At 44.0% G+C, this 20,711-nt stretch overlaps 1 protein-coding gene, 1 long non-coding RNA gene and 1 pseudogene across 2 annotated transcripts; 2 read left to right on the forward strand and 1 right to left on the reverse strand.

Annotated features, from left to right (window-relative positions):
* Nucleotides 1-576: 576 nt before the first annotated feature.
* Nucleotides 577-10,107, reverse strand: Cfap97d2 (CFAP97 domain containing 2). The gene is made up of 5 exons (XM_090341836.1): nucleotides 9,954-10,107; nucleotides 3,185-3,265; nucleotides 2,335-2,428; nucleotides 1,524-1,707; nucleotides 577-1,406 (listed from the first exon to the last, which is right to left on the reverse strand). Exons 1-4 carry the CDS (start codon nucleotides 10,026-10,028, stop codon nucleotides 1,553-1,555), a joined length of 405 nt encoding a protein of 134 aa, XP_090197962.1. The 5' UTR covers nucleotides 10,029-10,107; the 3' UTR covers nucleotides 577-1,406; nucleotides 1,524-1,552.
* Nucleotides 1,319-19,899, forward strand: LOC150056646 (uncharacterized). The gene is made up of 3 exons (XR_016537079.1): nucleotides 1,319-1,437; nucleotides 7,614-7,737; nucleotides 17,796-19,899. It is a non-coding gene; the product is annotated as an uncharacterized LOC150056646 (long non-coding RNA).
* LOC150056647 (actin-related protein 2/3 complex subunit 3 pseudogene) lies at nucleotides 12,650-13,123 on the forward strand (annotated as a pseudogene).
* Nucleotides 19,900-20,711: the final 812 nt, after the last annotated feature.

Here is a 20,711-nt window from a genome sequence, read left to right on the forward strand (position 1 = left end):
TACAGAACCATAATTTTATAATGTTCATAAAGATGAAGAGAAAATATTTAAAATATAATTTGCCTGGCAAATTCTTTCAGATGATGAATTTTCTTCACTGTTCTGTTCTTTCCTTTTTCTTCTTCTCCTACTGGCCCTTGAACTTAGGGCCTTGGATTCTTGCTTGGCTTTTTTGCTTATGACTTTTTTTCTTCAGGTTAATTGGAGATAGTTCTCAAAATATTAGCCTTCTGAGTAGCTAGGATTTATAGGCATGAGCAACCAGTGCTTGGATCATATGATTTCTCTTTCTCTCTCTCTTTTTGCCGGTCCTGGGGCTTGAATTCTGAGCCTGGCCCTAGCCCTAAGCTTCTTTTGCTCAAGGCTAGTTGAGTAGTTCATTGGAGATAACAGTTTCATGGACTTTCCTATCCAGATTGGCCTCAAACCCTGATCCTCAGAGGATCTCAGCCTCCTGAGTAGCTAGTATGGTAGAAATGAGCCATCAGTGCCTGGCCACATGAGTCTCTTTTCCTTTCCCCTCCCTCCTTTCTCTCTCTCTCTCTTTCTTTCTTTCTTCCTTCCCTTTTTTTTTTTTTTTTTTTTTGACTGGTTGTGGTACTTGAACTCTGGGGCTGGGCGCTGTCCCTGAGCTCTTCAGCTCAAGGTTACTTACTGTCCTACCCCTTGAGCCACAACACCACTTTCAGTTTTCTGGTGGTTAATTAGAGATAAGAGTCTCACAGACTTTAGTGCCTCAGCTGGCTTTGAACCACCATCCTCAGATCTCAGCCTCCTGAGTAGCTAGGAGGCGTGAGCCACCATGCACAGCTCCTTCCTTCCTTCCTTTCTTTCTTACTTTCCTAAGGCTTGAACTCAGTGACTGGGCACTGTTCCTGAGGTCCTTTTCTCAAAGCTTACTCTCCACCACTTAAGCCACATTGCCACCTCCAGCCTTTTCTGTCTATGTGGTACTGAGGAATCAAACCCAGGCCTTCATGCTAAGCAAGCCCTCTACCACTAAGCCACATCCAGCCCCCACATGATTTTTTTTTTTTTTTTTTTTTGCCAGTCCTGGGCTTGAGCTCAGGGCCTGAGCACTGTCCTTGGACTTTCTCAAGGCTAGAGCTCTACCACTTGAGCCTCAGCACCACTTCTGGCTTTTTTCTATGTATGTGGTACCGAGGAATCAAACCCAGGTCTTCATGCTTGCTAGGCAAACACTTTAACCACTAGGCCAAACTCCTGGCCCCACCACATGATTTTTTTAATGAAATTTTGTGAATGCTATCTAGTCATACTAATGATTTAATTTTTTTTTCTAGAACATGTCATCAATTTTGATCTCTTTGTAAGTTTGCAAGGAAAAGATGAATGAATCCTGGCAGGTCACACTGTAGCATCTGTGGCAGCATGGCATCTGCTCACTGACAAGAGAACAAAATACTTCAATAACTAGTGAGTAGCATTTGATGAATCTGAAAAATGGAATTTCAGAGAGCTATGAATCTAAGGCACAGAAGTAATCACAGGTACTTTCTTACCAGATTTGTCTGATATTTCTGGTGGTGTTTCATGATGATGTCCCAGAGATTCTCATTCTGAGTCCAGTTACCCGACCATCTTTGTGCTCTGTACCACGGTTATGCATTTGTGATTCTTTCCAATATGACTTTGTTTTCTTTGTGTGTTCTGTGAAGTTCTTGTTGTCTTGTCTCCTTGTGTAGACTTCAGAAAAGAACACATGTTTCATGACATACTGAAAGTTACAGCATAGGTAACAGCATCTCTGTATTCACAAAGGCAAGTGGTACCAGCAGCCTGATGGGCTGCAGGGGCAGTGTGGCTAACCCAGGGAACAAATATTGAACAAACCAGTTCAACTTAGTCTGAGGATACAGAAGGCCAGTGTGCCTGTCTTGGTGGTGGTTGTGGGTAGAATCGGCACCTCTAGAGGAGAGGCTGGGCAGAGCCTCAAAAGAAGAGTGAGGCCACCAGCAAGGAGGGAGGAAAGACCGGGGAGTCTGAGCAGAAAGCAAGACTCTAGCTGAACTATAATAAAGGCAAGAAGGGCTGGGTTTGCGGCTCAAGTGGTAGAGCTTTTGCCTAGAAAAAGCAGGGCCCTAAGTTCAAACCTCAGAACCATGTGTGTGAGTGCTCGCATGCACGCATGCACGTGTGCACACATACACACACACACACACACACACACACACACACTGCTGGAAAATACAATTATAGATAATTTAAAATTTCTGCCAGGCACTGGTCCACTAAGGGAACGTTTTCCGATCTTGCCCCTGGGGACAGTACACCTTGCCTCAGCTCCACCCTCATAGCTTGCCTTTCAGTTACCTCTGATTTCTCTGCTGTTCCTCATGGCAGAAGCCACCTTCTCCAGAAGCAGGCGATTGTCCCTGTTGATGATGGACAGCCGTTCTTCCTCTAGCTGCAGGCATAAAGATCCCTGAGGAGCCCAGACTTTCTGAGTTTAGTTCTCTTGACTGTTCCCTGCAGGTCCCCATGGCCTCACCAGCACAGCTGTGAGGCAGAGAGTGGCTGTGATATGTGCCTTGTGCGACTGTGCTGTGAACTGAAATACACTAGGATGGAGCTGCAGCAGGACGGAGCTACTACAATCTTGCAAAATAATGTCACTGTTTCTTAAACTGATAACTTAGGGAATTATTTTATATTTTAAAAGAAATATTTAATATTATTCAGAAGAGGATCTTTAGGCCAAGAGTTAAAATAGATTGACCTTCGAGTTTGTTCAAAGTGGGCTGTACTTTTGCTCAGCCCATTCATAATATCATTCATTACTGGACATGTAACAAGGACAGCTCAGTGTGCTGTGAAGGCATTACTGGAACATGCCACGTAGGTCTTACTCTCGCTGAAATGGCCTAAGTTTCAACAACAAGCATTCTGAGCAGCAAGACAATGTTCTAGTTTAAAGGAGGGGGGGTTTCTGTAGCTTCCATGTAGAAATATCACTGCCAGAAGCTGAGACATGATGAGTCAGCTTGAGGACCTGGAAGATTCCAGTGTAATTATCAAGGATTTCAACTGGGTAGGATTACATCAGGTGGACACCCAGACTATAACTGTCTTTAACTAGAGAATCTATCCCCTTGCACATCCCTGGGTCTCCAAACTGACATCTGCTGGGTTAAGACCTTGGCCAGCACAATTGATCATGTACCTTCAGCCTCTTGAGCTTCAGGTGCAGGTGGCTGAAAGTTGGTGGTGCACGAGTATCCACCAGAGGCTGGGCGTTCTGGACCTGTGGTACAAAGTGAGCAGTGACAATCAGCAGATAATTGATCAAACCTAGGTTGTGCAGCTTCTGAGCTCCTAGCACGGAGACTTTATTGCTCACGATGTCAAAGATTCTACATTAGTCCATGGCTGAAAGATCCAAGTGAGGTTCATGATTTAACACAGACTATGAATGCCCCCTGGAGGGGACCAGGAACCGCTTAGACAGGGTCCCACAGTGTGCTGCTAGAGAAAAGAATCAAGTGGGTATAGAGAAAGGACTCTTGCTGCCTGCCTGGTCTGAACCCTTCCTACAAAAGTCCATGTCCTTTCCCCACCTTGCTCTGTTGTCTGAGCCTAGCGATGTATTTAGCACGATAGTTTCTGCACAGGGTTGGAGGCATGGCTTAGGAGGTAGATCAGTAACAAATTCATTAAAGCATTGGATCAAGAGTTTTAGTCCTGGTCTTGGATAGAAACAAAAAAAGATAGGGGTGGGAGTTTGGCCTAGTAGTAGAGTGCTTGTCTAGCATGCACGAAGACCTGGGTTTGATTCCTTGGTACCACATACATAGAAAAAGCTGGAAGTGGTGCTGTGGCTCAAGTGGTAGAGCTCTAGCCTTGAGAAAGCCCAAGGATGGTGCTCAGGCCCTGAGTTCAAGCCCCAGGACTGGAAAAAAAAGATGTACCAGTAGTGGAAAATGTTGATTTTAAACTAGGATTTTAAGTGCAGGAGAGTATATATTATTTTATATATTATTGTTTACAGTAAAATGAATCTCTCATCTTCTAGGACGTAGACTACCAGAGTGTATTAACTGATAGTTTGAAGGTGACAACATTAGGAACCCCCTCTACCAAAAGCATAACTGAAATGACTATGTGGGATTTGGGATAAAAATTAGCAATAGATCACTTGCCTGGCATGAACAAGCCTTAGGTCCAATCCCTGGTGCTGTAATAAACAAACACATAATACAGTCTGAAAAGAAACCCTGTGTGTAGTATGATAGACTGGGGACGGTGAATCTCTAGCCCTTCTTGGAGCCAGCTGTGCCATAACTGAGTCTAGAGAGAAAGGACGTTTATAGACAGTCTGGGTGTCAGGGGTGTGAATTAGCACTGTTAGGAGCTTGCCATTTCCAGTCATTGTATGGACACTGTCCATAGCCCTTCCAATTCAGGACTGCTTTCCTTCCTGAAAGCCAACCCGAAAGCCACCTGATGGCTGCACTTCCCTTTTTCCTGGCTGAAACTTGCATTTCAACTTCACTAATGGAACCACCCATTTCCTTTTCCCCATTTAAATATCACAGCAGACTTATAGGAAGGAGCAGTACCACCATTATATCACTGTCATGACCAATGTGAATAGTTCAATGTTTTCATTGCCTTCTCTTTGGGAAATCTCACTATAAATGTACAAATTTCTGATTTAAAGACACCTGGAAAGTTTTCCCAGTACAGTTAGGACACCAGTTGTATCTGCAGTGTGTTTCATTTTATTCTCAATGTTTAGGAATTTTTTTAGATTTAATTTTGCCTATAACATATATAATTTTTACACAGTTACAAAGGTAAATCTGCCAAAAGCTTCTCGTTTTTTTTTTTTTTTTTTTGGATGTTAGAAAGAGTTTTATTCCATGCCTAGCATCGAGAATCATACTGACAGGCTGTCAGGGCTGTCTCTAGGATGTGTGCGTGTGAGAGAGAGAGCCCAAAAGCTTCTCTTTTTAAGAGATCTAGGTTCTCCCATCTTCCCCTGGTTTTCATTGATAATACTCCCAATTTTCACTACTCTTGTATTTCCATACATAGGTACACGCATATATACATACATATTTATTTCCACCCCTTTATTTGGATAAATAAAGGATATTTTATATATCTTTACTTTTTTCATTAAATAATATATATCATCAGGTTTTCATTACTCTAATTAGATACCTGAGGAGTCTAGTTTATACAGAAAGAGCTTTACTTTCACTTTGAGTGATGGCCTAAGGTCAAGCGGCCATATTTAGTGATAGCCTTCTTGCTGGTTGAGCCAAGAAACAACACAAGGTGTCAATGTGACAAGAGACCAGGCAAGCACGTGTGTGTGTGTGTGTGTGTGTGTGTGTGTGTGTGTGTGTATCCGGTGCTGCTTCTTTCCTTCTTTACCTTGCTATCAAGGTAGGACATGTTACATAAAGGTTCTGGCCGGGGCCGGGAGTTTGGCCTAGTGGTTAAAGTGCTTGCCTAGCATGCACAAAGACCCGGGTTCGATTCCTTGGTACCACATATATAGAAAAAAAACCGGAAGTGGTGCTGAGGCTCAAGTGGTAGAGTACTAGCCTTGAGAAAGTCCAAGGACAGTGCTCAGGCCCTGGGCTCAAGCCCAGGACTGGCAAAAAAAAAAAAAAAAGGTTATGGCCATCCTTCACTATTCTTATGAAGTCTCCAGTGTCCCATTATGGGGCTTTTCTCTGGAAGTATTGTCTAATCATTCCTAGAGGCTCCACTCACATGTATCACAGTCAGCATCACAGGTACTTCATGGTAAATTTCAGCACATGCAGCTTGGAAGAGGGAGGCGCTCAGACTTCATCCTAACCACATTATGGTACATTCTACAAATGCCTGGATAGTAGTTCATAGACATGTTCTTTATTTCTTTTACAGCGTATGGTATTTCATCATGTGAATTACACACTGATTTATTTATCCAGCTCCTGTTGAGGGACATTTGGATTTGCTTCAATTTTGCTATTACAAAAACCACTGCAATTAATACTCCCTTTGCAATTTTTTTGTATCTTTGCCAATATGTTTTGGAATTGGGATTTCTAGGACAAAGGATGAATTTTATGTATGTAATTTTACTTGGTATTGCTCAATTTCACTACTTGCCAATGCATTTTACATGCTGTCCGGCACAGTATGGTAGAGCTTTTCTATGTATGTGGTATCAAGGAATCGAGCCCAGGTCTTTGTGCCTAGGCAAAATTCCCAGCCTGCATAGTTATTGATTTATTTTTAGAATTTTTTTCAGGACAGTTAAATTATATCCGCCCACACCATTTTCCCTTTTGAAATCTCAGTAACTTTGTGTCCAGACTGCTCTTAACTCTCAATTCTGCCTCTGCCTCATGACAAGATGGGAAAGCAGGCATGTACCACCATATCCGGCTTTATATTTAGGAAACTTATACATAAAGGTAGTAATTCTTCGCGATATAAGTTGCTATTATTTTCCCTAATTTATACCGGCTTTTCTTTGTGTGTGTGTGTGTGTGTGTGTGTGTGTGTGTGTGTGTGTGTGTGTTGTGCAATTTTTTTGTTAGTCAAATTTATCCATTTTCCCTCATTATGAGTTTTGACTTATGGTTAGTAAAAACTTTCCCCTCCAAATTTGTATGTTTTCCCATCTGTACAATACATTTGATCATATCCATTCTTCATTACTCTTTTTCCTGGTCTCTATCATCTAGATTCATCTATTTCTTTTTGTAGTTCTTGGCAGTTTTTACATTTTATGGTTTGACCTGGTATGATATATCTTTTTGGAGTGATGCAATGCTTTTTTTTTTTTTTTTTTTTGCCAGTCCTGGGCTTAGGCTCAGGGCCTGAGCACTGTCCTTGGACTTTCTCAAGGCTAGCACTCTACCACTTGAGCCTCAGCACCACTTCTGGCTTTTTGCTATGTATGTGGTACCGAGGAATTGAACCTGGGTCTTCGTGCATGCTAGGCAAGCACTCTACCACTAGGCCAAACTCCTGGCCCACAATGTTTTTTTTCCCTAATAACTTTCCTGGCTTTGAAATCTGCCCTGCCTAAAATTAATAGCTACTTTTGTTTGTTTGTTTTGTCGGTATAGTGGGCTTAAACTCAGGGACTCAGTGCTGTCCCTGTGCCTCTTTGTGCTCCAGGCTGTACTCTACCACTTGAGCCATAGCACCACTTCAAGTTTTTGAGTGGTTAATAGTAGATAAGAGTATCATAGGGACTTTTCAGCCCAGGCTGGACCATGATCCTTAGATCTCAGCCTCCTGAGTAGCTAGGATTATAAGCGTAGTCACTGGCACCCAGCTAATACTTACTTTTGTTTTCTTTTGATGGTGTTCACATATTTTATTTTTCTCCATCTATTTACTTGTAATCTTTATATTTGAGTTGATGTCTTGTGGGTAACAGTTGAATCTTGTGTTTTGGCCTTGATCATATGCTTTTCACATCTATGGCTGTAAAGTATGAGTGCCTATAGTTTATAAGGCACCTGGTCTGAGCTGTATTTAAAATGCCTGGTCTAAATGTCTTGTTATAGCAGACAAATGGACTGAGTTGGGTTTTGCTGATAAGGTCTTATGGCTAAATGGTTTTCCCTTTGTAGTGTCTTGATGGCTATTAAGACATGGAAGAGAGAATGCCAGGAAGTGAAGGAGACATTTCTGAAAAAGGCAATGAGCAGGACAGCAGGATCCATGAGAATCACAGCCAGCCTGACAGCACATCAGGTACCACTTGAGAGTGAGGGGCTGGATAGGAAAGGGGCTGAAACCCTAAGGCACAGTCTGTTGAGGTGCCAGTGCAAGAATGAGGCACTAGGCTCTAATGATGTCAGTTGGTTGTCACTGGGGACTCAGGATACAGTGTTCTGTATTCTCTGCGGTGTGGGCTGGGAGTTTGGTAGAGGGCTTGTCTAGCATGCACGAAGACCCAGGTTCGATTCCTCAGTACCACGTACATAGAAAAAGCTGGAAGTGGTGCTGTGGCTCAAGTGGTAGAGTTCTAGCCTTGAGAAAGTCCAAAGACAGTGCTCAGGCCCTTGAGTTTAAACCCAGGACTGGCGACAAAACAAACAAAACAACAATAAAAATAAACCACTTGTGTTTTCAGGGATTTTCAGCCAAGCAGTAAGACATTAGACTGCTTAAAAAACAGACAACCTGGGGTGGGATGAAGCTCAGAGGCAAAGTGCTTGCTTAGCAAGTGCAGTGTCCTGGGTTCTGTCCCCAGTTCCAAAAAAGAAAAGACAAAAAAACAAGCAAAAAAACCCCAAACAGACAACCCTTGCACTTTTTATAGAGGGAAAGGCTGTTTATTTTTTTTATTTTTTATTTTTTGTTAGTTCTGGGGCTTGAACTCAGTGCCTGGGCACTGTCCTGGGACATTTATTGCTCAAGGTCAGTGCTCTGCCCCTTGAGCCACAGCGCCACTTCTGGCTTTCTCTGTATATCTGGTACTCAGGAATTGAACCCAGAGCTTCATGGATGCGAGGTGAGCACGTTAGCACTAGGCCACAGTCTCGGCCAGGAAAGGTTATTTTTATCACTTGAATTTTCTGGTTAACTGGACATAAGATTAGCACAGACTTGCTTGTTTGAGTTGGCTTTGAACTGTGATCTTCAGGTCACAGCTTCTGAGTGGCTACAACCATAGGCAGAAGCCCCAGGGCCCAGGCTCCAGGTTCCACCTCTGATGTTTAAAGCTGTGTGACTTCTTCCCATCCCTAGGTTTCCTGACTGACTCTGGTTCCTCTTCTTTCCCTCATGACAAGACGTACCACCCTTCTTTGTGTCAGCTTTGGGTTGGGTGGTAGATTCTCCCCCTCGGGCTGAGCTGATGATCATAGCCATATTGAACGCCCTGGCAACTCAGCTTGGCTCCAGAGCACACTAGAGCTTCACGTATCAGGGCTGCAAGAGTTGAAATCTTCAATAATGAAGAGGATTCAAGGAAGCAGTGCTAACAGGCTTAAGCTAGGGCCATCATAACTCCCCTTTTACTGTCTATTTACTACCAGGTCTTTACCAAGTGGCTACTGTGGGCTCAGAATATTGTGATGGGTGGAGCATGACCAGCACTCACAGACCTGGCGAAACTGGCTATAAGCCATGAACTTGTGCATCTGACTCTGTGGTGTGAGATAGCAGAAAAAAGAATGGGAGAGTGAGGGGCATGCTTCTTAGAGAAGTCTCTGGGGAGGTGGCTTTGGAATGAGGTCTGAGGAAGTGAGCTATGGCCTTGGAAAAGCAAAGGAGGAGTGCTCAGTGGAGCCTTCACAGGGACGGTGCAAGGAAACAGAGATATCTAAAGGGCAAATGAGGCTGGAGCACCTTGTAAGCAACAAGTTGACTCTTGACAGTGTCACCTGCAGTCTGGCCACATGGTGTCATCTGAAACCTCAAGAAGAGAAGGGCCTGACTTGTTCAGTCTCTAAGCTGTTCCTACAGCTCACTTTGCTCCAGGTACACACCGTAGACTCCCTTTCTCAAGAGTGCATCCAACCTTGATCGGCTCAGCCATGACATATGATAGACAGACTTGGTTAGAAGATGGTGGCTATCCCAAACCACATAGCAACAATTTCAATCAATGTCCACATTTGCAATGAATGAATGGGGATGATAATTTCCAATCCCCTTGAAGTCTCCTGTGGTACATGCAACCCTGATGGCAAGTGAGTCAACAGGTCTTTCTCACGATTTTAGTTATTTTTGGGGCGGGGGGGAGCGGGTAATTTTGAAGCATGTTGTAGCTGTAGATAGGATGGTTTTAAGACATGGCACACAAAACCATGTTTTGTGAAATCTTGTTTCATGCCTTCCTATGTGATAGACCCTGTTGGAAAATGTCTTCCCAACCCTCTGTCTCCAGATCTACCTTCTAGGCTCACCGGGAGGCTGGCACCAGGCCTGTTGGGAGTGTGAGGTGATGGGTACTTTCTTACCTTTTGCCTGTGGTCCTGGTAGGCCTTTTCCCAGGCTCGCTGCTGGTCTCCATTGGCATAGGGGGCTCTGTGCATCTCAGATCACAGGCTTCTTTCCAAGAAGAACAGCTTCCTGGTGCTATTTGTTGGGCCACATGACCGTTGCCATGGAGCCTAGGCAGGAGGGGCCCAGGTTTGCCAGTGGAACTTCCTAACAGTAGGTTAGAATGAAAAGAAAAATGAACTCACTGTCCACTCCAGCAGGTGACAGGTCAGTATTACTGTTTTGAGGAATGCCACTCAGATCCTAATCTCAAGAGAAGAAAAGGCCAAAGAACTTGTCTTCTGCCCAGAGGAGCAGCTCTCTTCCACTTGCTTACCTGTTCCCTCATTTCTCACTACCCTTTTCTCTGCCTTTTCTCCCTCCACAGGTCTTTCCTTTTTAAATTTCTGTTTTTCTTTAGGCCTCCTCATCACTTTCTGTCTACCATTTTTTTAACCAGTCCTGAGGCTTGAACTCTGGGCCAGGGGCTTCTTTTTGCTCAAAGCTAGCGCTCTACAACTTGAGCCACCGGGCCATCTCCAGAGTAGTTCATTGGAGATAAGAGTTTCACATACTTTCCTGCCCCAGCTGGCATTGAACAGCAATCTTCATATCTCCAGCCTGCTAAGTATCTAGGATTACAGGTGCGACCTACCAGCACGCAGGCTCTGCCCTACCTTTAAACTATAAAAATATGATCAACTCCACAATGTTTTTGTTTCAGCTTAAGTGATCTTCATTTAAAAAAAAAAAGACAATGGAACTACTTTCAGCCTAGAAATGCAGGACACAGGTCTTATGTATGTATGTATGTATTATCTTTAATAGTACAAAGAGGTTTCAATTCAACACGTCAATTTGTGACTATAATGCATTTGATTAATGTCACCCCTTTGGTCATTCCCCCATCTCTCCCAACCCATTTCCTCAACTGACCTAATTTAGTTTTCACTTGTGTACATTGAATAGGGCTTGAACTCAGGGACTTACACTCTCAGTGGCCTTTTCTGGTTTTTGGCTTACAGCTCTTTACTGGTTAATTGGAGATGAATCTCTCAGACTTTCTTGCCCAAACTAGCTGCAAACCATGATCACTGGATCTTTGCCTCCTAAGTAACTTGGATTATAGATATGAGAAATCAGCTCCAGCAGTATTTTTTATTTTTTTCTTAAGGATGCATAAATAAAAATTGTACATGAATTCTAAACCCTTATGCCAGATTTTTGTATTAGGTTGACTCCAGGTGTATAGAATTGTATAGAAATAATGAATACCAGCTTGTATATATACATAATGACACATACACTATATATATGAATATATCACGTGTATCATATATATACTATATGATATGTATCATATATGTCATATATATCATATATGTGATATATATAATGATCTCATATCACATAAATGTGATATCTATATATTTAATTGGTCATTATCTTTAATAGATGTTAAATTATTCATGTGTGGAAGGAGAAATGAAAGAACATGAACATTAACTACCGAATATCTTTGACAAATTGTACTGTATTTGCATTGTACTGAGTCCATATGAAAACTTCTAACCTGTCATTGCCACATATAACAGTTAAGTGGTGTTTGATTGTGCTTCTAGTATAAAATCAACAAATAAAAGAAGCCAGATATTATTCTAAAAAAAAAAAGACAGTGTTTTTTTTTTTTTTTAAATAATTTAAGACTGGGATGTAGCTCAGCAGCAAAGCACTTGGCTAGCAAGTGCAACGTCCTAGGCTCAATTCCCCAGTACCCCCCCCCCCAAAAAAAAAGAAAAGAAAAGAAAAGGCAAATACTAATAATAATTTAAGCCATTTTCCTCTCTGTAACTTTAATTTGCCTAGAATAAGAATAAGGTTTCCTGTGATAAACTTAATTTGCAGTACACACACAAAAAATCAGACTATAAAGTCCTATGTTTCTTTTTTTTTTTGCCAGTCCTGAGCTTGAGCTCAGGGCCTGAGCACTGTCCTTGGATTTTCTCAAGGCTAGAGCTCTACCACTTGAGCCTCAGCACCACTTCTGGCTTTTTTCTATGTATGTGGTACCGAGGAATTGAACCCGGGTCTTCGTGCATGCTAGGCAAGCACGCTACTACTAGGCCAAACTCCTGGCCAAAGTCCTATGTTTCTATGGTAGCTACTGGAAGGCCTATCCTTCAGAGACCATAAGCTTGATTTTCTGATGATACAATTTAGAGGAATTAGATAGGGGGAAAATGACAATGTTTTATTTAAGAATTCTATCCCTTTTATAACATTACAGCTTCAGCATTAATGATGCACATAATTAAGATGAAGACTCATTGCTTAGCTTTGTGTAAGTGAAGAATAAACGGAGCATTCCACATGCTAGCATAATTTGGCAGCAGCCACTCTGAACAAAAAGAAAAGTCTAGATTGACTCACTATTTCTGAATGCACCATAGGCATCAGAACCCTTGCTTTTGGCTGGTTCTCGTGATTACCAAATGTTTGCAGAGGACTTCATGGGTTGATTATTTTTTTTTCTATACTGCAAATTAAAAAGTTGGCTAACATGTTATAAGAAATGAGTTATTGTAGGTTTCCACTCACTCTGCCCAGCCCTGCAGGCCAGAAGTGTCATGGTCCATACAGGTCCCTTTCTGCTCTGAAAGCTGGTGCCACCGAGATGCGAGCCTATTATTCTTTTCTCATGGACCCACACACCAGACTCATTGGCAACATGGTGCTGCTGCCTATCAGAAGTAGTTCACAGGACCTGACCCTAGACAGACAAAAGGCACAGACATCATGGATGAAGCCATCACCTACTGTAAGGACAACGTCCTCTTCGAAAACTGTGAAATTAAGAATGAAGCTGATAGGACCTTGATATATATAACTGTCTACATTTCTGAGTCTAATGAAATTTCAAAAGTGCCACTCCAGGAGCCAGGGTGAGAAGGGAAGGTGCACACTGGGCATCACCAACTTTCCCGTTACCAGAGAGCCTGGCATTCCCTTGAATACCAGTCATGCCAAACCTACACCGAAACAGGAGGACGAAATGATGTGGGCCTACCTCCAGCAGCTCCCCAAGGAGATGGAACTGCAGCTCTGTGAGAAAGTATTTGCCCCCAAGAATGATAAGCCACAGGTATGAGCATGTGGTAGACTTGGTCTGTGACTTGACAGTCCATGACCAAGAATCTTTCAGGACCTGGGTAGTGAGGGGCCTGGCTGCCACCTAGAAGCCAGGCATGCCTTGACTTTGAGCAGAAGAGAGAACAGAGGGGCTGGGAGTTTGGCCTAGTGGTTAAAGTGCTTGCCTAGCATGCATGAAGACCCGGGTTCTATTCCACATACATAGAAAAAAGCCAGAAGTGGTGCTGAGACTCAAGTGGTAGAGCTCTAGCCTTGAGAAAGTCCAAGGACAGTGCTCAGGCCCTGAGCTCAAGCCCAGGACTGGCAAAAAAAAAAAAAAAAAAAAAAAAAAAAAGAGAAGAGAGCATGGCTGTCCTTGACAACGTCCTGGTTGGTCAAATATCTTGAGGGAAGGAGAGCAAGTGGGCTCCCCGGAGGTGATTGGCCATCTTTATAGGTTTAAGCTGATGTTTGATAATAATAAATACTAATAAAGAAAAATTTTAACATTTTAGAAAAAAGAGAAATGAGTTACTGTAATCACAGGTTTTTTTCTTTTTTTTTTTTCCACAAGTGTTATCGCTTAGAAAACCATGCCTATCCAGTAGAATATAGATGTAAGAATCACTATCTAAAAACACAATCAGGGACCAGGTGTGTAGCTGAGTGGTAGAGTGCCTGCCTAACATGCATGAAGCCCTGGGTTTGATTCCTCGGTACTGCATTCTGAGAAAAAGCCAGAGGTGGTGCGCTGTAGCCTTGAGCATAAGTGTCCAAGGACAGTGCCCAGACCCTGAGTTCAAGCCCCAGGAGTGGCAAAACAACAAAAACAAAAATAGAACCAGTTCTCTTAAGACCTAGGTTTATTTAAGGCTCCTTAGTCTATAAAATCTGTATCTCATATAGTTGTTTTCTCTTACCCTGTTCCTGTCATTGTTCAAATATTCTAGAACAAGGGCTGGGAATGTAGCTTAGTGGTAATGTGCTTACCTTCCACGCATGAAGCCCTGGGTTCAATTCCTCAGTACCACATAAACAGAAAAGGCTGGAATTGGTGCTGTGGCTCAAGTGGTAGAGAACCAGTCTTGAAAAAAAGAAGCTCAGGGACAGTGCTCTGAGTTCAAGCCCCAGGGCTGGCAAAAAGAAAACAATGCAGAAAACAAATCTAGAACTAGTTTACTATTCAGGACATTTCTAGTGAGCACTTGCTAGCAAGTGATAGAAATAACCATATTGATGATGCTGTGTGATTCCCTTGAGGAAACACTGTATAATTCTGGGTTCTTGATTGCTCTCAACGTTTTCAACAATGCTCAGCATAACACCATCAGCAGAGTGGTGGATGCTCTGCTCTGCTTAGCTTGCACACTCACATGGACAATACATGAGTTAGAGCAAGTTGGATGAAATATGTGATGTGGCATTTGCAAGCACTGTCCTGGCTGTTCCTGGACAGTACAGTAAACTCAGGGAAGCCACCCTGGCCCCAGCTGCCTAGAATCCATTCAGCATTGGCTTTTCAGGGAATAATCATCCAGTTCACGGTGGCAGGACCTGAAACAGTTAGGCCTTACTCCAGAGAACTTAGACCCTATGTGGCCAGCCACTCAGGCACCTGCCAGGTACAAAGTCTCATTCTGAACACTGTCACACCAGGAAAGTTAGCTACTGAGCAGTTCCTAAAGCTCTGGCTTACCCCGAGGACAAGGCTGGGAGCCCTAGTTCAGACCTGAATATATTAAAGAATCATACAGGTAAAGAGTGGCAAAGTCTGCAGATGAATTAACAGTAGCAATGCTGGTCGCCATAAATATACTAAAGTGCATAAATATACTAAAGTGCCGATCTGTTGTTCACATCACATGTTGTGATTTTTTTTTTTTTTTTGGCCCCTTTCTCTTTCTGGCCCCGCTCGCTCCGGCCCCGCTCGCTCCGGCCCGGCTAGGCCCTCTTTCTAGCTCAGGCCCCGCTCGCTCCAGCCCGCTCGCTCTGGCCCCGCTTGCTTCCGCCCGCCTCGCTCCAGCTTGCTCTTGGCCCCGCTCGCTCCGGCCCGGCCAGCTCTCGCTTGCTCCTGGCTCTGCTCCCTCTGGCCCCTTCTCGCTCTGGCCCCGCTCGCTCCGGCCTCGCTGGCTCTGGCTCGGCTCGCTCCCGCACGCTCCGGTCCTGCTCGCTCCGGCCCTGCTCGCTCCGGCCCCGCTCGCTCCGGCCACCACTCGGTTGGGCTCTGTTCACTTCAGCTCAGCTCGCTTCTTTCGCTCTCTGTCGCCGTCGCAGTCTCGTCTCTGCCACTTTTCCGGTTTGGTTGTGTATGTGGGATACCGAGGAATCGAACCCGGGTCTTTGTGCATGCTAGTCAAGCACTTTAACCGCTAGGCCAAACTCCCGGGCCCACATGTTGTGATTTTTATATTAGAGAATCTTCTCCATTTGAGCTAGGTTTAGGAGTTTGATATTGGAAAGTTTCTATTGATAACCTTCAGAAAATAAAGTTTATATTGGGCTTTCACTAGCTAGATACGCCCTATGTGTTTGGCCTCGGCCCTAATATTTTTTTTTTCTTCCTGTGTTGGGGCCTGGGCACTGTTCCTGAGCTTCTTTTTGCTAAAAGCTAGTGCTCTGCGATAACTCCACTTACAGCTTTTGCTGTGATCATTTGGAGATAAGAGTCTCATGGAAGGGCCGGGAGTTTGGCCTAGTGGTTAAAGTGCTTGCCTAACATGCATGAAGACCCGGGTTCGATTCCTCGGTACCACATACATAGATAAAAGCCAGAAGTGGTGCTGAGGCTCAAGTGGTAGAGCTCTAGCCTTGAGAAAGTCCAAGGACAGTGCTCAGGCCCTGAGCTCAAGGCCAGGACTGGCAAAAAAAAAAAAAACAAAAAAAAACGAATCTCATGGAAGTGGAGTGCTGGTAGCTCATGCCTGTCATCCTATCTACTCAGGAAGCTGAGATCCGAGGATCGTGGTTCAAAGCCAGCCCAGGCATGAAAGTCTGTGAGACTCTCATCTCCAGTTAACTAACAGAAAACCCAAAGTGGCATTGTGGCCAATGTGGTAGTGCACAGCCTTGAGCTGAAGGCGATGATGATGACAACAACATCAACAAAGAATTTCATGGAGGGGCTGGAAATGTGGCTTGGTGGTACAGTGCTTGCCTGGCATGCATGAAACACTGGGTTCAATTCCTCAGAACCACATAAAGAGAAAAAACTGGAAGTGGTAGAGTGCTAGCTTTCAGCAAAAGTAGCTCAGGGTCAATGCCCAGGAACTGAGTTCAAGCTCCATGATTGTTAGAAACAAAACCAAACCCAGGCGAGCTTTAAACAGCGATCCTCAGATCTCAGTCTCCTAGATAGCTAGGATTACAGATGTGGTCCACTAGTGCCCCACATAAATACTAACTTTTATATTGTGTTTATTATAATTTATAATTAATTATAAAACACAAGCTTTGGCCAGGTACCAGTGGCTCATGCCTGTAATGTTATGTTTCAGAGGACTAAAATCCTACAGATGATGTTTGTAGCAGAGGAGGACCAGGATTAATAACAGGAACTCAGAGGCTGCAGCCCTGTGGGAGGCTGTGCAGGGGCTCCCCTAGGATTAGTGAGGCAATAACCTCAACAGAGAAGGTTAGAGGTTGTCTCTTTACCTATGTTAGCATCTAGGGGAAAACATTTGTATGTTACTGGTAAACGTAAGTGATATAATTACTGCAGTAGTGACCAGCTAGGCTACAAGAAGTTGATCTGCACAGAGAGGACGCCTCTTCCTGGCCCTTTGGCTACTGAGTTCTTAATGTTGTCCCAAAAGAGAATTTGAGGGCTGGGAGTTTGGCCTAGTGGTAGAGTGCTTGCCTAGCATGCACGAAGACCTGGGTTCAATTCCTCAGTACCATGTATACATGGAAAAAGCCGGAAGTGGTGCTGAGGCTCAAATGGTAGAGCTCTAGCCTTCAGAAAGTCCAAGGACAGTGCTCAGGCCCTGAGCTCAAGCCTAGGTCTGGTGAGAGAGAGAGAGAGAGAGAGAGAGAGAGAGAGAGAGAGAGAGAGAGAGAGAGAGAGAGAGAGAGAGAAGGAAGAAGAAGAAGGAGGAGGAGGAGGAGGAGGAGGAGGGAGGGAGAGAGAATTTGAGAAAACACTGAGGTAGAGATCAAGGAAGTTTATTAGCAAAACAAAGTGAAGGAAATATGACAGTGCACGACCCAGATACAAGTGAAGACACATCTGAAAGCAGGTGTCGTGAATACTCTACTGGGGGAAAAAAGGTTGGAGGTTTGACTGAGGCTCATCTAAGGTAAGTGCTCTCTTTTGATCTGAAACCTGGTATGTTTGGTCATTCTTACTGTTGGACTGTTTGTTTGTTTGTTTTTTTAAATCAAGCCAGAGTATTGAATAATGTTAGCCTGCTTGATATCATTTATATCCGGGCAACTCTTCAAATAAAGGATGGATTTTGCACATGTTCCATTTAAGACAGAGCACACACCAAACAAACTATAAACTAACAAAGTTTAACACCAACCAAGAAGAGTCCAAATATAATTATCTACTAGAGAAAAAAACACACAGGAGTCCAACGAAGTGACTCTCCTGGCATGGTTGCATTGCAGTTTCAGGCACTGGCCTGAGTGCTTTACTGAATTTTTTCTCCTTTTTTTTCTATTCCTTTCTTTTCTTGGCTACCCTTCAGCAACAAGCCTCACCAGGAGACAGCAACCTACCTGGAATTAGAAAGCACAGCCACAGCATCAAGCTCTGGACCACCATACTCAACATCACCAAGAAGCTACCACGGGACTTGGTAGGACGTCTAACTCCAGGGAGCGATGAATGTCTGGCCTGAGCCCCTGTCCCTTTTTCTCTGCTGTGACAGTTGCTGGGATAGCATAGCAATGACCCCACTACCTGCAGGCACCCTTACTCATGCAACACAACAGGGCTTGAATTCCTGGTGGCTGTTTCCCATGCCTCATTTCTTCTTCTCTGCCTCACCATTAACTTTGCTATCTTCTGGCTAGTTGTCGAAACTGTTGAATGTGCACTTAGGACCCAATCATACTGTGCATAGTGGTTATATCCTTCTCTTGGTACTTTTGTACCACTGAGCTCAGAAAATCTGTGACTCATGCACCACTTCAGCTCCTTCCCAAAGCAGTCTCATCAAGTAGACAAAAATCTCATCAGCATCTGGTCATCTGCTGTTTACTTTTCCCCACAGTTTCTGATCATGTGGCCAAGGAATACCCTGCTGATTTATCACCTTACCTATCCTGGTACTGGATGCCCTAGGGCCCCTGCAGAGTAGAACAAAAGCTGAGAAAGCACTGGTCTCTGAGCTTCTCAGCTCCTAAGGTTTCCAGAAAGCATGGCTGGAAGGGAGCTGCTGCCCTATTCCTGTTCCTGTGGTGTAGAAGACTGGATCTGAGCTTCCACTCTGCTTCTGCTGGGAATCTGGACACCCCTGGTTGCCAGGAAGTCACACCAACAGCTTACATCCCAGGATGCAGGGAAAGCGAGGCTCTTGATGTGCCTACTTCTTTTTTTCTTTTTTTCCAGTTCTGGGCTTGAGCTCAGGGCTTGAGCACTGTCCTTGGACTTTCTCAAGGCTAGAGCTCTACCACTTGAGCCTCAAGCACCATTTCTGGCTTCATACATACCCAGTCTTCATACATGCTAGGCAAGCACTCTACCACTAGGCTACACTCCCAGCCCCTCGATGTGCATAGCTCTATGCTGTTTGTAGAGGTCCCCACCCTGCCTGCGCTTCCCACCCCTATTTCTTTTTTTATCTGACTATAGAATGTTAAGATTTTCAGATCTGAATAACAACAGCTTTTGTGCTATTTTAAAGTAGCTATTTTTTGTCTCTAGTGACTAGTCTTTCAGTCTGTCATTTGTGGGGAGGGCCCCTTATGTGGGGGCATGGAGCAGGGGTCTTAAAGAGCAGCAAGTGCCAGGACTCTGACTCGAGAAACAAGAAGCAAGGATCTGTAGGAGACAGGTCCTATGGCTTTGGACAAGCGGATCCTGCTCAGGACTTGTGTGGCTATGTGTGAACTGTCTCAGTGGCTGCTGCAGGGGTCACAGCTACACAGAATAACAGTGTTTCTGAGCCTTGGAGTTGTGTCTGGGAGAACTTCCAGATGCCCAAAGGGTTCTGAAGCCCCCCTGGCAAAGAACAGGCCCAGGTTCTTAGCACTACTCTTCCCTGTTTCCACTTCAACATGGTAAATAAATAGACTGTTCTTTCTATTGTAAACACAACAAAGCAGTTCATGAGTATTATTTTTTTCTTTTGCAACAAATGTTCCTTCAGGAAAATGCAACTGATTGGGCTCAGTAAGTAGCATCCTAGCTGCTCAGGAGGCTGAGATCTAAGGGTTGTAGTTCAAAGCCAGCCTGGGCAGGAAAGTCTGTGAGACTCTCATTTCCAATTAACCACCAGAAAACTGGAAGTGGTGCAGTAGCTCACTTGAGTACTAGCCTTGAGCAAGAAAGTTCAGAGACAGAGCCTAGGCTGTGAGTTCAAGTCCCAGTACTGAAAAAAGAAAAAAGGAAAATAAAAAAAAATGCGACTGAATTACACAGTACACCCCCTTTTCCAACTGACTAGGACAATGGAGCTTGAAAAGAAGGGATGCAGGGACGGGAGTTTGGCCTAGCAGTAGAGTGTTTGCCTAGCATGCATGAAGGTCCAGGTTCAATTCCTCTGTGCCACATACATAGAAAAAAGCCAGAAGTGGTGCTGAGGCTCAAGTGGTAGAGCTCTAGCCTTAAAAAAGGATAGTGCTCAGGCCCTGAGCTCAAGCTCAGGACTGGCAAAAATAAATAGATAAATAAATAAATAAATAAATAAATAAATAAATAAAAAGGGCTGCACCTCTGAGGGATAATGACAGACTAGAGACTTCTGCAGGAGAGGGTATCTACTGGGAACTGCTGCCAAGGTTCTGTCTCTGGTGGGAATTTACAGGGATAGTTCTTTACGTTAGGTGGGATTTGTCACAGCAGCAGTTCTGTGTCTCAGGTGAGAATTGTCACAGAGGTCATCTATGACTCATGAGAATTGTCACTGCAATCATTTTATGTCTCGTTGTGAAATGTCACTGCTAAATGTCGTTGTTCTTCACCTTTGTAAGAGATCAGGAAAAGGCTTCGAGTTGAAGGCTCTCTTCTAATCCAGACAGTTGACTTGTGAAGCCTTCTGACAGCACTTGCTTTCACTGTAATTCTTCAGTCTGTCCCATATTAAATAGCTGTGGTGTCCTCCCCTTCTCTTTCTTCCCTTTAAATGCCTATTGGAATCCCTTTAATCGAGGGATATGGTCTCCACTGTGTTCCAGGTTGAAAGTAATCTGACTGCTTGCCCTGCCTCATACTTTTCCATGCTTTGGGAGACTGCTCTCTAACTGGCGTTGTTTCAAGCAAGACAGTCTGGGGTTTCTCAATCTCAGTATTGCTGACATGGTGATCCAAACAGATGTTTGACTGCAGGGTGATGAGCATCATCATCATGATTTCCACCAACGCCAAGCTGGCAGTAACTCCTGCCTAGTATGAAACCACAGGTTCACTGAACTAAAGGTACCATTCTCCCTGCGGAGGT

This window comes from Megascapheus bottae, chromosome 11 (genome assembly GCF_031878675.1).
Source record: "Megascapheus bottae isolate mThoBot1 chromosome 11, mThoBot2.hap1, whole genome shotgun sequence".
In the NCBI taxonomy this organism is placed as follows: Eukaryota; Metazoa; Chordata; class Mammalia; order Rodentia; family Geomyidae; genus Megascapheus; species Megascapheus bottae.

Coding starts and splice junctions, on each gene's coding strand:
- Cfap97d2 (XM_090341836.1), bottom strand. CDS start 10,028: ATGCACAGAGCCCCCTATGCCAATGGAGACCAGCAGCGAGCCTGGGAA. Junction 3,266..9,953: donor ACCAGGACCACAGGCAAAAG/GTAAGAAAGTAC, acceptor TTTGTACCACAG/GTCCAGAACGCCCAGCCTCT. Junction 2,429..3,184: donor TGAAGCTCAAGAGGCTGAAG/GTACATGATCAA, acceptor TTATGCCTGCAG/CTAGAGGAAGAACGGCTGTC.